The sequence below is a fragment of the Euprymna scolopes genome, chromosome 46, assembly GCF_053919585.1.
Source record: "Euprymna scolopes isolate OS-2025 chromosome 46, ASM5391958v1, whole genome shotgun sequence".
Lineage (NCBI taxonomy): Eukaryota > Metazoa > Mollusca > Cephalopoda > Sepiida > Sepiolidae > Euprymna > Euprymna scolopes.
In genome coordinates this window covers 214,698,752-214,714,916 of record NC_136527.1, presented here as the reverse complement: position 1 = coordinate 214,714,916, position 16,165 = coordinate 214,698,752, and the positions used below count along the sequence as shown (strand labels likewise).

The 16,165-nt window shown below is 25.7% G+C and overlaps 1 protein-coding gene across 2 annotated transcripts in view; it reads left to right on the top strand.

The window, feature by feature from the left end:
• The window catches only part of LOC145271040 (uncharacterized), a 101,637-nt gene extending 100,321 nt beyond the window's left edge, over positions 1 to 1,316 (top strand). For both annotated transcript variants that reach the window (XM_080126590.1, XM_080126589.1), the window contains 2 exons: positions 345 to 526; positions 835 to 1,316. In XM_080126590.1, the coding sequence (XP_079982716.1) occupies positions 345 to 526; positions 835 to 1,062 (410 nt within the window). In that variant the 3' untranslated portion in view covers positions 1,063 to 1,316. The remainder of the gene's footprint in view (positions 1 to 344; positions 527 to 834) is intronic.
• The last annotated feature ends 14,849 nt before the right edge of the window (positions 1,317 to 16,165 follow it).

Here is a 16,165-nt window from a genome sequence, read left to right as displayed (position 1 = left end):
AGCTTCTTTCTTAGAAGTGCACGCCTGTGGAACTCTGTTCCGTCTGCCTGCTTCCCCCCCCCCCCGGACTACAACTTGGATGTGTTCAAGTCCAATGTTAACAAATTCCTAATGAACCGCCCCCTTAAGTAAACACTTCATCAAATCTCCACACTAACGTAATGTACTTGCAATAACCCTTATCCCTGAGTGGCTTCCGGGCCTTGATAAGTGGTGATCACTGTGTAAAAAAAAAAAAAAAAAAAAAAAAAAAAAAAATTTTGTTTCTTTCTGAATTAATTGGAGTTTAGAAACGTTATTTTTGTGAATTTCTTTAAACTGAAGAACTTTCTTTCTTGTTGCAGTGGAGTTGGCTATGATAATGGACCGTCTTTATGGAGGTGTGTGCTATGCTGGAATTGACACTGACCCGGAGCTGAAGTACCCGAAGGGGGCAGGGAGGGTGGCCTTCTCCAACCAGCAGAGTTACATAGCTGCAATTAGCGCACGCTTTGTGCAACTGCAACATGGTGATATTGACAAACGGGTGAGTTTTGCAAAAAGGCGTCATATTCCAAAAATCGCATAAATTGATCAAATAGTTATTCTTTTTAAATTTTATAACTGAGACGTAGGATTTTTGACTCTTCATAAATAACGATTACAACGACATTGCCCCTTTGACTGCTGTACACTCTTTAACCCTTGTCCTCGAGTGGCCTCCAGGGCTTGATAAGTGGTGACTTCTTTGTAAAAAAAAAAAAAAAATTTTTTTTATTGTTTTTCAATTTTTTTATTTTAATTGTAGATATCTGATAACTGTTATTTTCTTTCGCCTTCCGTTTTTTTTTATAGGTGGAAGTGAAACCTTATGTGTTGGACGACCAGATGTGTGATGAGTGTCAGGGAGCTCGCTGCGGGGGTAAATTTGCCCCCTTCTTTTGTGCTAATGTCACCTGCCTACAGTACTACTGTGAACACTGCTGGGCCACGATACATACTCGCCCCGGACGCGAGTTTCACAAACCATTGGTCAAAGAAGGAGCTGACCGTCCACGGGCGGTACCTTTCCGTTGGTGCTAGGTGAAGGAGCCGTAAGTTGTCACTGACAAGCTAGAACAATACACAGACGGCGAAATGAAGTTGACCTGCTTGGTAGCTTTTTTTTTTAAATGTCTATTTTTAACAAAATAGCGTGCGTACCTCGAAGTTGTATACGTCTTTAATATTTATTAATTTCCAATACGTACAAAAAAAAAAAAAGATAAGATAACCTTTTTTTTTTTTTTCTTATGTTGGACGATGTTTAAAAAAGTGGTTGTGTAGACCTTGGGCAAGTCTTCCGAGCCCCCCCCCCACTCCCTTTCTCTCTCCCCTACTCCTTCCTCCAACTGTTTTGGGGGCAGGGGTTGGGGAGAGTTTTACCATTTCACAGACACCGTCGACGCATGTCTGTTTTTATGCTATTTCATTCTCGCCTCTAAAAAGTCTGTGGTTGTTCGACATTATTTGAGAGTTTTAATTGAAAAAAATTTTTTTTTTTTTTTTTTTCCTGAAATTAAATTTAATTTTTATTATTTATTTTTAATCTTTAAATTCAAAACTATTTTTTATTTTTCAAAATTTTTAAAAACCACACCAAACCAAAAAAAAAAAAAAAAGAAAAAAAAAATTTCTAAATTGGTCCGTCGGGATTTTTTTTTTTTTTTTTTTGTTTTAATTTATTTTAAATTTTAATTTTTAAAAATTTTAATTTTTTATTTCTAAAATGTAATGTAAAAAAAAGTATTTTAGTTTTTTATCACTAATTTTTAAATTATTTTTTTTAATTTAAAAACAAAAATGTTCTTTTATATATATAACCTGTTATATCGTGTACTGTTTTTGTTTGATGATGTTTGTTGCAAATTTTTTAACGATGAAGAAATAAAGAAAAAAACTTAGTTTTCTTTTTCTAAGAAACTTAAACAAGTTGTCAATCTTTTTAACGGTATGACTAAGCAAAAAACAAAAAAAAAAAAAGACAAGCAGTGAATTATAGATGAAGATGGCTGCGTTTTGCTCCTTGCCAGTCTTCCGCGAATGAAATAAATCCTTACTCTGAGAAAAGAAACGTTGATAAACAGTAAAATAAAAACGTTGTCTCGTGCCTACGATATCGCATTGAAATAGCTCAAATCTATTTTAAAGCTAAAGCACTTGATAGTACAGACCTTCACCAGGGACCGCTTATGCCATTGATAAAATCCAAATATTTATATAATTAAATTATTCATCAACATAAGCTTTCGTTTATGTAGCAGGGGTTTCGAATTAAGAAAATAGGTTGCTCCGGAGTGACTTTCCTTGTTTCAAAAATATAGAAATAATTATTTTATGATGCGACCTCCCCCCCCTTTTAATATTTATCAGAACAAAATAATTTTATTTAATAAAATTTTCATGAATAGTAATTGATGTGAAATTAATATTTCAGAGTTATTTCCCTTGGTTTAAGAATATAGAAATAATTATTTTATGATGCGACCCCCCCCTTTTAATATTTATCCAAACAAAATAATTTTATTTAATAAAATTTTCATGAATAGTAATTGATGTGTGAAATTAATATTTCAGAGTTATTTCCCTTGGTTTAAGAATATAGAAATAATTATTTTATGATGCGACCCCCCCCCTTTTAATATTTATCCAAACAAAATAATTTTATTTAATAAAATTTTCATGAATAGTAATTGATGTGTGAAATTAATATTTCAGAGTTATTTCCCTTGGTTTAAAAATATAGAAATAATTATTTTATGATGCGACCCCCCCCTTTTAATATTTATCAGAACAAAATAATTTTATTTAATAAAATTTTCATGAATAGTAATTGATATTTGAAATTAATATTTCAGAGTTATTTCCCTTGGTTTAAAAATATAGAAATAATTATTTTATGATGCGACCCCCCCCCTTTTAATATTTATCCAAACAAAATAATTTTATTTAATAAAATTTTCATGAATAGTAATTGATGTGTGAAATTAATATTTCAGAGTTATTTCCCTTGGTTTAAAAATATAGAAATAATTATTTTATGATGCGACCCCCCGCTTTTAATATTTATCCAAACAAAATAATTTTATTTAATAAAATTTTCATTAATAGTAATTGATATGTGAGATTAATATTTCAGAGTTATTTCCCTTGGTTTAAAAATATAGAAATAATTATTTTATGATGCGACCCCCCCCCTTTTAATATTTATCCAAACAAAATAATTTTATTTAATAAAATTTTCATTAATAGTAATTGATGTGAGATTAATATTTCAGAGTTATTTCCCTTGGTTTAAAAATATAGAAATAATTATTTTATGATGCGACCCCCCCCCCCTTTTAATATTTATCAGAACAAAATAATTTTATTTAATAAAATTTTCATGAATAGTAATTGATATGTGAAATTAATATTTCAGAGTTATTTCCCTTGGTTTAAAAATATAGAAATAATTATTTTATGATGCGACCCCCCCCCTTTTAATATTTATCAGAACAAAATAATTTTATTTAATAAAATTTTCATGAATAGTAATTGATATGTGAAATTAATATTTCAGAGTTATTTCCCTTGGTTTAAAAATATAGAAATAATTATTTTATGATGCGACCCCCCCCCCCTTTTAATATTTATCCAAACAAAATAATTTTATTTAATAAAATTTTCATGAATAGTAATTGATGTGTGAAATTAATATTTCAGAGTTATTTCCCTTGGTTTAAAAATATAGAAATAATTATTTTATGATGCGACCCCCCCCCTTTTAATATTTATCAGAACAAAATAATTTTATTTAATAAAATTTTCATGAATAGTAATTGATGTGAAATTAATATTTCAGAGTTATTTCCCTTGGTTTAAAAATATAGAAATAATTATTTTATGATGCGACCCCCCCCTTTTAATATTTATCCAAACAAAATAATTTTATTTAATAAAATTTTCATTAATAGTAATTGATATGTGAGATTAATATTTCAGAGTTATTTCCCTTGGTTTAAAAATATAGAAATAATTATTTTATGATGCGACCCCCCCCCTTTTAATATTTATCCAAACAAAATAATTTTATTTAATAAATTTTTCATGAATAGTAATTGATGTGAAATTAATATTTCAGAGTTATTTCCCTTGGTTTAAAAATATAGAAATAATTATTTTATGATGCGACCCCCCCCCCTTTTAATATTTATCAGAACAAAATAATTTTATTTAATAAAATTTTCATGAATAGTAATTGATGTGAAATTAATATTTCAGAGTTATTTCCCTTGGTTTAAAAATATAGAAATAATTATTTTATAATGCGACCCCCCCCTTTTAATATTTATCCAAACAAAATAATTTTATTTAATAAAATTTTCATGAATAGTAATTGATATGTGAGATTAATATTTCAGAGTTATTTCCCTTGGTTTAAAAATATAGAAATAATTATTTTATGATGCGACCCCCCCCCCTTTTAATATTTATCAGAACAAAATAATTTTATTTAATAAAATTTTCATGAATAGTAATTGATATTTGAAATTAATATTTCAGAGTTATTTCCCTTGGTTTAAAAATATAGAAATAATTATTTTATGATGCGACCCCCCCCCTTTTAATATTTATCAGAACAAAATAATTTTATTTAATAAAATTTTCATGAATAGTAATTGATGTAAAATTAATATTTCAGAGTTATTTCCCTTGGTTTAAAAATATAGAAATAATTATTTTATAATGCGACCCCCCCCCTTTTAATATTTATCAGAACAAAATAATTTTATTTAATAAAATTTTCATGAATAGTAATTGATGTGAAATTAATATTTCAGAGTTATTTCCCTTGGTTTAAGAATATAGAAATAATTATTTTATGATGCGACCCCCCCCTTTTAATATTTATCCAAACAAAATAATTTTATTTAATAAAATTTTCATGAATAGTAATTGATGTGTGAAATTAATATTTCAGAGTTATTTCCCTTGGTTTAAGAATATAGAAATAATTATTTTATGATGCGACCCCCCCCCTTTTAATATTTATCCAAACAAAATAATTTTATTTAATAAAATTTTCATGAATAGTAATTGATGTGTGAAATTAATATTTCAGAGTTATTTCCCTTGGTTTAAAAATATAGAAATAATTATTTTATGATGCGACCCCCCCCTTTTAATATTTATCAGAACAAAATAATTTTATTTAATAAAATTTTCATGAATAGTAATTGATATTTGAAATTAATATTTCAGAGTTATTTCCCTTGGTTTAAAAATATAGAAATAATTATTTTATGATGCGACCCCCCCCCTTTTAATATTTATCCAAACAAAATAATTTTATTTAATAAAATTTTCATGAATAGTAATTGATGTGTGAAATTAATATTTCAGAGTTATTTCCCTTGGTTTAAAAATATAGAAATAATTATTTTATGATGCGACCCCCCGCTTTTAATATTTATCCAAACAAAATAATTTTATTTAATAAAATTTTCATTAATAGTAATTGATATGTGAGATTAATATTTCAGAGTTATTTCCCTTGGTTTAAAAATATAGAAATAATTATTTTATGATGCGACCCCCCCCCTTTTAATATTTATCCAAACAAAATAATTTTATTTAATAAAATTTTCATTAATAGTAATTGATGTGAGATTAATATTTCAGAGTTATTTCCCTTGGTTTAAAAATATAGAAATAATTATTTTATGATGCGACCCCCCCCCCCTTTTAATATTTATCAGAACAAAATAATTTTATTTAATAAAATTTTCATGAATAGTAATTGATATGTGAAATTAATATTTCAGAGTTATTTCCCTTGGTTTAAAAATATAGAAATAATTATTTTATGATGCGACCCCCCCCCTTTTAATATTTATCAGAACAAAATAATTTTATTTAATAAAATTTTCATGAATAGTAATTGATATGTGAAATTAATATTTCAGAGTTATTTCCCTTGGTTTAAAAATATAGAAATAATTATTTTATGATGCGACCCCCCCCCCTTTTAATATTTATCCAAACAAAATAATTTTATTTAATAAAATTTTCATGAATAGTAATTGATGTGTGAAATTAATATTTCAGAGTTATTTCCCTTGGTTTAAAAATATAGAAATAATTATTTTATGATGCGACCCCCCCCCTTTTAATATTTATCAGAACAAAATAATTTTATTTAATAAAATTTTCATGAATAGTAATTGATGTGAAATTAATATTTCAGAGTTATTTCCCTTGGTTTAAAAATATAGAAATAATTATTTTATGATGCGACCCCCCCCTTTTAATATTTATCCAAACAAAATAATTTTATTTAATAAAATTTTCATTAATAGTAATTGATATGTGAGATTAATATTTCAGAGTTATTTCCCTTGGTTTAAAAATATAGAAATAATTATTTTATGATGCGACCCCCCCCCCTTTTAATATTTATCCAAACAAAATAATTTTATTTAATAAATTTTTCATGAATAGTAATTGATGTGAAATTAATATTTCAGAGTTATTTCCCTTGGTTTAAAAATATAGAAATAATTATTTTATGATGCGACCCCCCCCCCTTTTAATATTTATCAGAACAAAATAATTTTATTTAATAAAATTTTCATGAATAGTAATTGATGTGAAATTAATATTTCAGAGTTATTTCCCTTGGTTTAAAAATATAGAAATAATTATTTTATAATGCGACCCCCCCCTTTTAATATTTATCCAAACAAAATAATTTTATTTAATAAAATTTTCATGAATAGTAATTGATATGTGAGATTAATATTTCAGAGTTATTTCCCTTGGTTTAAAAATATAGAAATAATTATTTTATGATGCGACCCCCCCCCCTTTTAATATTTATCAGAACAAAATAATTTTATTTAATAAAATTTTCATGAATAGTAATTGATATTTGAAATTAATATTTCAGAGTTATTTCCCTTGGTTTAAAAATATAGAAATAATTATTTTATGATGCGACCCCCCCCCTTTTAATATTTATCAGAACAAAATAATTTTATTTAATAAAATTTTCATGAATAGTAATTGATGTAAAATTAATATTTCAGAGTTATTTCCCTTGGTTTAAAAATATAGAAATAATTATTTTATAATGCGACCCCCCCCCTTTTAATATTTATCAGAACAAAATAATTTTATTTAATAAAATTTTCATGAATAGTAATTGATGTGAAATTAATATTTCAGAGTTATTTCCCTTGGTTTAAAAATATAGAAATAATTATTTTATGATGCGACCCCCCCCCCTTTTAATATTTATCCAAACAAAATAATTTTATTTAATAAAATTTTCATGAATAGTAATTGATGTGTGAAATTAATATTTCAGAGTTATTTCCCTTGGTTTAAAAATATAGAAATAATTATTTTATGATGCGACCCCCCCCTTTTAATATTTATCCAAACAAAATAATTTTATTTAATAAAATTTTCATGAATAGTAATTGATGTGTGAGATTAATATTTCAGAGTTATTTCCCTTGGTTTAAAAATATAGAAATAATTATTTTATAATGCGACCCCCCCCCCCTTTTAATATTTATCCAAACAAAATAATTTTATTTAATAAAATTTTCATGAATAGTAATTGATGTAAAATTAATATTTCAGAGTTATTTCCCTTGGTTTAAAAATATAGAAATAATTATTTTATAATGCGACCCCCCCCCTTTAATATTTATCCAAACAAAATAATTTTATTTAATAAAATTTTCATGAATAGTAATTGATATGTGAGATTAATATTTCAGAGTTATTTCCCTTGGTTTAAAAATATAGAAATAATTATTTTATGATGCGACCCCCCCCCTTTTAATATTTATCCAAACAAAATAATTTTATTTAATAAAATTTTCATGAATAGTAATTGATGTGTGAAATTAATATTTCAGAGTTATTTCCCTTGGTTTAAAAATATAGAAATAATTATTTTATGATGCGACCCCCCGCTTTTAATATTTATCCAAACAAAATAATTTTATTTAATAAAATTTTCATTAATAGTAATTGATATGTGAGATTAATATTTCAGAGTTATTTCCCTTGGTTTAAAAATATAGAAATAATTATTTTATGATGCGACCCCCCCCCCTTTTAATATTTATCCAAACAAAATAATTTTATTTAATAAAATTTTCATTAATAGTAATTGATGTGAGATTAATATTTCAGAGTTATTTCCCTTGGTTTAAAAATATAGAAATAATTATTTTATGATGCGACCCCCCCCCCCTTTTAATATTTATCAGAACAAAATAATTTTATTTAATAAAATTTTCATGAATAGTAATTGATATGTGAAATTAATATTTCAGAGTTATTTCCCTTGGTTTAAAAATATAGAAATAATTATTTTATGATGCGACCCCCCCCCTTTTAATATTTATCAGAACAAAATAATTTTATTTAATAAAATTTTCATGAATAGTAATTGATATGTGAAATTAATATTTCAGAGTTATTTCCCTTGGTTTAAAAATATAGAAATAATTATTTTATGATGCGACCCCCCCCCCCTTTTAATATTTATCCAAACAAAATAATTTTATTTAATAAAATTTTCATGAATAGTAATTGATGTGTGAAATTAATATTTCAGAGTTATTTCCCTTGGTTTAAAAATATAGAAATAATTATTTTATGATGCGACCCCCCCCCTTTTAATATTTATCAGAACAAAATAATTTTATTTAATAAAATTTTCATGAATAGTAATTGATGTGAAATTAATATTTCAGAGTTATTTCCCTTGGTTTAAAAATATAGAAATAATTATTTTATGATGCGACCCCCCCCTTTTAATATTTATCCAAACAAAATAATTTTATTTAATAAAATTTTCATTAATAGTAATTGATATGTGAGATTAATATTTCAGAGTTATTTCCCTTGGTTTAAAAATATAGAAATAATTATTTTATGATGCGACCCCCCCCCTTTTAATATTTATCCAAACAAAATAATTTTATTTAATAAATTTTTCATGAATAGTAATTGATGTGAAATTAATATTTCAGAGTTATTTCCCTTGGTTTAAAAATATAGAAATAATTATTTTATGATGCGACCCCCCCCCCTTTTAATATTTATCAGAACAAAATAATTTTATTTAATAAAATTTTCATGAATAGTAATTGATGTGAAATTAATATTTCAGAGTTATTTCCCTTGGTTTAAAAATATAGAAATAATTATTTTATAATGCGACCCCCCCCTTTTAATATTTATCCAAACAAAATAATTTTATTTAATAAAATTTTCATGAATAGTAATTGATATGTGAGATTAATATTTCAGAGTTATTTCCCTTGGTTTAAAAATATAGAAATAATTATTTTATGATGCGACCCCCCCCCCTTTTAATATTTATCAGAACAAAATAATTTTATTTAATAAAATTTTCATGAATAGTAATTGATATTTGAAATTAATATTTCAGAGTTATTTCCCTTGGTTTAAAAATATAGAAATAATTATTTTATGATGCGACCCCCCCCCTTTTAATATTTATCAGAACAAAATAATTTTATTTAATAAAATTTTCATGAATAGTAATTGATGTAAAATTAATATTTCAGAGTTATTTCCCTTGGTTTAAAAATATAGAAATAATTATTTTATAATGCGACCCCCCCCCTTTTAATATTTATCAGAACAAAATAATTTTATTTAATAAAATTTTCATGAATAGTAATTGATGTGAAATTAATATTTCAGAGTTATTTCCCTTGGTTTAAGAATATAGAAATAATTATTTTATGATGCGACCCCCCCCTTTTAATATTTATCCAAACAAAATAATTTTATTTAATAAAATTTTCATGAATAGTAATTGATGTGTGAAATTAATATTTCAGAGTTATTTCCCTTGGTTTAAGAATATAGAAATAATTATTTTATGATGCGACCCCCCCCCTTTTAATATTTATCCAAACAAAATAATTTTATTTAATAAAATTTTCATGAATAGTAATTGATGTGTGAAATTAATATTTCAGAGTTATTTCCCTTGGTTTAAAAATATAGAAATAATTATTTTATGATGCGACCCCCCCCTTTTAATATTTATCAGAACAAAATAATTTTATTTAATAAAATTTTCATGAATAGTAATTGATATTTGAAATTAATATTTCAGAGTTATTTCCCTTGGTTTAAAAATATAGAAATAATTATTTTATGATGCGACCCCCCCCCTTTTAATATTTATCCAAACAAAATAATTTTATTTAATAAAATTTTCATGAATAGTAATTGATGTGTGAAATTAATATTTCAGAGTTATTTCCCTTGGTTTAAAAATATAGAAATAATTATTTTATGATGCGACCCCCCGCTTTTAATATTTATCCAAACAAAATAATTTTATTTAATAAAATTTTCATTAATAGTAATTGATATGTGAGATTAATATTTCAGAGTTATTTCCCTTGGTTTAAAAATATAGAAATAATTATTTTATGATGCGACCCCCCCCCTTTTAATATTTATCCAAACAAAATAATTTTATTTAATAAAATTTTCATTAATAGTAATTGATGTGAGATTAATATTTCAGAGTTATTTCCCTTGGTTTAAAAATATAGAAATAATTATTTTATGATGCGACCCCCCCCCCTTTTAATATTTATCAGAACAAAATAATTTTATTTAATAAAATTTTCATGAATAGTAATTGATATGTGAAATTAATATTTCAGAGTTATTTCCCTTGGTTTAAAAATATAGAAATAATTATTTTATGATGCGACCCCCCCCCTTTTAATATTTATCAGAACAAAATAATTTTATTTAATAAAATTTTCATGAATAGTAATTGATATGTGAAATTAATATTTCAGAGTTATTTCCCTTGGTTTAAAAATATAGAAATAATTATTTTATGATGCGACCCCCCCCCCCTTTTAATATTTATCCAAACAAAATAATTTTATTTAATAAAATTTTCATGAATAGTAATTGATGTGTGAAATTAATATTTCAGAGTTATTTCCCTTGGTTTAAAAATATAGAAATAATTATTTTATGATGCGACCCCCCCCCTTTTAATATTTATCAGAACAAAATAATTTTATTTAATAAAATTTTCATGAATAGTAATTGATGTGAAATTAATATTTCAGAGTTATTTCCCTTGGTTTAAAAATATAGAAATAATTATTTTATGATGCGACCCCCCCCTTTTAATATTTATCCAAACAAAATAATTTTATTTAATAAAATTTTCATTAATAGTAATTGATATGTGAGATTAATATTTCAGAGTTATTTCCCTTGGTTTAAAAATATAGAAATAATTATTTTATGATGCGACCCCCCCCCTTTTAATATTTATCCAAACAAAATAATTTTATTTAATAAATTTTTCATGAATAGTAATTGATGTGAAATTAATATTTCAGAGTTATTTCCCTTGGTTTAAAAATATAGAAATAATTATTTTATGATGCGACCCCCCCCCCTTTTAATATTTATCAGAACAAAATAATTTTATTTAATAAAATTTTCATGAATAGTAATTGATGTGAAATTAATATTTCAGAGTTATTTCCCTTGGTTTAAAAATATAGAAATAATTATTTTATAATGCGACCCCCCCCTTTTAATATTTATCCAAACAAAATAATTTTATTTAATAAAATTTTCATGAATAGTAATTGATATGTGAGATTAATATTTCAGAGTTATTTCCCTTGGTTTAAAAATATAGAAATAATTATTTTATGATGCGACCCCCCCCCCTTTTAATATTTATCAGAACAAAATAATTTTATTTAATAAAATTTTCATGAATAGTAATTGATATTTGAAATTAATATTTCAGAGTTATTTCCCTTGGTTTAAAAATATAGAAATAATTATTTTATGATGCGACCCCCCCCCTTTTAATATTTATCAGAACAAAATAATTTTATTTAATAAAATTTTCATGAATAGTAATTGATGTAAAATTAATATTTCAGAGTTATTTCCCTTGGTTTAAAAATATAGAAATAATTATTTTATAATGCGACCCCCCCCCTTTTAATATTTATCAGAACAAAATAATTTTATTTAATAAAATTTTCATGAATAGTAATTGATGTGAAATTAATATTTCAGAGTTATTTCCCTTGGTTTAAAAATATAGAAATAATTATTTTATGATGCGACCCCCCCCCCTTTTAATATTTATCCAAACAAAATAATTTTATTTAATAAAATTTTCATGAATAGTAATTGATGTGTGAAATTAATATTTCAGAGTTATTTCCCTTGGTTTAAAAATATAGAAATAATTATTTTATGATGCGACCCCCCCCTTTTAATATTTATCCAAACAAAATAATTTTATTTAATAAAATTTTCATGAATAGTAATTGATGTGTGAGATTAATATTTCAGAGTTATTTCCCTTGGTTTAAAAATATAGAAATAATTATTTTATAATGCGACCCCCCCCCCTTTTAATATTTATCCAAACAAAATAATTTTATTTAATAAAATTTTCATGAATAGTAATTGATGTAAAATTAATATTTCAGAGTTATTTCCCTTGGTTTAAAAATATAGAAATAATTATTTTATAATGCGACCCCCCCCCTTTAATATTTATCCAAACAAAATAATTTTATTTAATAAAATTTTCATGAATAGTAATTGATATGTGAGATTAATATTTCAGAGTTATTTCCCTTGGTTTAAAAATATAGAAATAATTATTTTATGATGCGACCCCCCCCTTTTAATATTTATCAGAACAAGATAATTTTATTTAATAAAATTTTCATGAATAGTAATTGTATGTGAAATTAATATTTCAGAGTTATTTCCCTTGGTTTAAAAATATAGAAATAATTATTTTATGATGCGACCCCCCCCCTTTTAATATTTATCAGAACAAGATAATTTTATTTAATAAAATTTTCATACTAATAAATATATATATATATATATATATATATATATGTCCTTGGTGGAGGTATGAGTTCTGTATAAACAAAAAAATTATTTATATATTTTTTGGGGGGTGCTATTTTAGAATTGCACTTAAATTTTTTAATTATGACAATTTTTTTATGCATGTAACCGTCAATGAATGAAAATGTTATATTCCAAAAGTCACATAAATTGGTATAATTACTTTTATGAATAAAATCAAAATTTACGACATTTAGTGATTGTACCCCTTTAGTTGTACCCCTTTAAATTCTAAAACATGGCTGTTCCTGGTCCTGGTATTGTTTTCTCAGAAAATTGAATTTTCTTTGTTAAAAAACAAAACAAAAACAAATAAACTGTTTGATCAATTTATGTGATTTTTGGAATATGACATCTGTTTTTCTGTGACGATTTCATAAATCATAAAAGAATTCTAAATAAGCCCCTCTTTTCTTTTTTTTAAATACTATTTCAGGATAATATGAGACAACAAAGAAAAGTTTATTTGGAAGTCACAAATAAAATATAAAAGGCAGGATATATAAAAAGTTAAAAAATTCAGGTACTTATGCAGATGAGATACCATTCTATTTTTCTTGATAGTATCATTCAAGTCAAATTAAAGTTTTACTATATTATTTATTAAATTATCAGGTTGAAAGTACAGAATAGTTAACAAAAAAATTTTAAAAACACCCTCTCCATGTTAAGAATGTTTTTTTTTTTTTTAAATAAGAACGTTATTATTTCAGCACGGTCCGTATTCTGCATGAGTAGCAATTTATTAAATTGTTAGGTGAAAGTACAGAATAGTTACAAAACATCCTCCCCATGTTAAGAATGGCTTTCTAAATAAGAATGTTATTATTTCAGCACGGTCCGTATTCTGCATAATTATCAATTTATTAAATTGTTAGGTGAAAGTACAGAATAGTTACAAAACATCCTCCCCATGTTAAGAATGGCTTTCTAAATAAGAATGTTATTATTTCAGCACGGTCCGTATTCTGCATAATTATCAATTTATTAAATTGTTAGGTGAAAGTACAGAATAGTTACAAAGCACCCTCCCCATGTATCGTTTTCAAAATAATGTTATTATTTCAGCACGGTCCATATTCTGCATAAGTATCAAATTTTCAACCAATATTCAGCTTGGTAAATGTGTAGTTTAGCAGTGTAAATTATTTGATAAAAATTATGAAATATTTATGTTATAAAAAACACATTATTAGATCCAAAGGCTGAATTAAAACCAGAAAAAATTTAATTTTCATTTTTTAATAATTTTTTATTAGACTTAATGCATGACACTCGAGGCTGCCATCTTGATTTTAAAATTTGTCCTATCTAAGGTTTGACAGATTGGCCTTTTTATGGCCAAATTTCGCCTTTTTTATGCTCTTTCATGGAGCCATGTTTTGTCATGGAAGAGCATAAAAAAGGACATATTTTAAAATCAATATGGCGGCCTCGAGTGTCGTACATTTAGTCTAATAAAAAATGATGAAAAAAATGAAGTTTTTTTTGTTTTTTGGTTTCAACCTTTCGGTCTAATGTGTTTTATATAAAAATAAATAATTTTTATAATTTTTTTTTTTTTGTCGGTCAAAAAATTTACACCCCTAAACTGTACATTTACTTACAGATTCTTACTATTTTTCCATTTTAAAAATATAAACAAAACCTTTTTTTTTTTTTTTTTTGAATAATTATTCCAGGCGAGGAATGATAATTAGAATGTTTACAATGTTTTGCGCTCCCCCACGCCCCATTTGTCTGCGTTTGGGTAACTTTGTTCGAACTCTGGTATTCATCATGAAATATGGAACGTACACTTCATTTCCAATATTTCAATGGATGGTTGTGTTTGCAATTCTGTGACGATTCTGGAGTTGGATACATGCCACCTGAACCAAGCCTAAGCGCAAAACAAACGGTAAATAATGTCTTGGAATTCGAAACCAATTTAAAGAATCTCTATCTTGCTAAGGTTATTCAGATTTTTTGTTTTCAAACTATTTCCCATCGACTTTAATATTCCTATATTTGCTTTGACCGAATTCTTCAGGTGTGTTTTACATCTCTCATTTAATGCAATGCACCCCCCTCCCATACACTTAGTTAAACACGCAAGCAAGTGTTATTGGTTACTAAACACTTAGCTAAACAAGTGTTATTGGTTACTAAACACTAAGCTAAACACGTAAACAAGTGTCATTGGTTACTAAACACGTTATTGGTTACTAAACACTTGGCTAAACACAAGTTATTGGTTACTAAACACTTGACTAAACACGTAAACACATGTTATTGGTTACTAAACACGTGCCTAAACACATGCTATTGGTTGCTAAACATGTAAACAAGTGTTATTGGTTACTAGACACTTAGCTAAACACGTAAACAAGTGTTATTGGTTAACACTTAGCTAAACACTTAGCTAAACACGTGTTATTGGTGACTAAACACTTAGCTAAACACGTGGTATTGGTGACTAAACACTTAGCTAAACACGTGTTATTGGTGACTAAACACTTAGCTAAACGTTTTATTGGTGACTAAACACTTAGCTAAACGTGTTATTGGTGACTAAACACTTAGCTAAACACGTGTTATTGGCGACTAAACACTTAGCTAAACACGTGTTATTGGCGACTAAACACTTAGCTAAACACGTGTTATTGGCGACTAAACACTTAGCTAAACACGTGGTATTGGTGACTAAACACTTAGCTAAACACGTGGTATTGGTGACTAAACACTTAGCTAAACACGTGGTATTGGTGACTAAACACTTAGCTAAACACGTGGTATTGGTGACTAAACACTTAGCTAAACACGTGGTATTGGTGACTAAACACTTAGTTAACACGTGGTATTGGTGACTAAACACTTAGCTAAACACGTGGTATTGGTGACTAAACACTTAGCTAAACACGTGTTATTGGTTACTAAAACTTAGCTAAACACGTGAGCACGAACTTGATTAATGCTTAAAACTTTTATGTTTAATTTTCTCCTTTTTAATTTTGATGGGAATTGAAATCTCGATAATATAATGGGTTACTGTGTTGCTGAAATGCTATTGGCCAATTTAGTAATAACGAGAAAATTTTGATTTAAACGCAATTTTTTTTTTTAATAAGAAATTTTCAATCGTACTTCATGTGATAGCTTGTGTTCAGTGTATATATATATATAT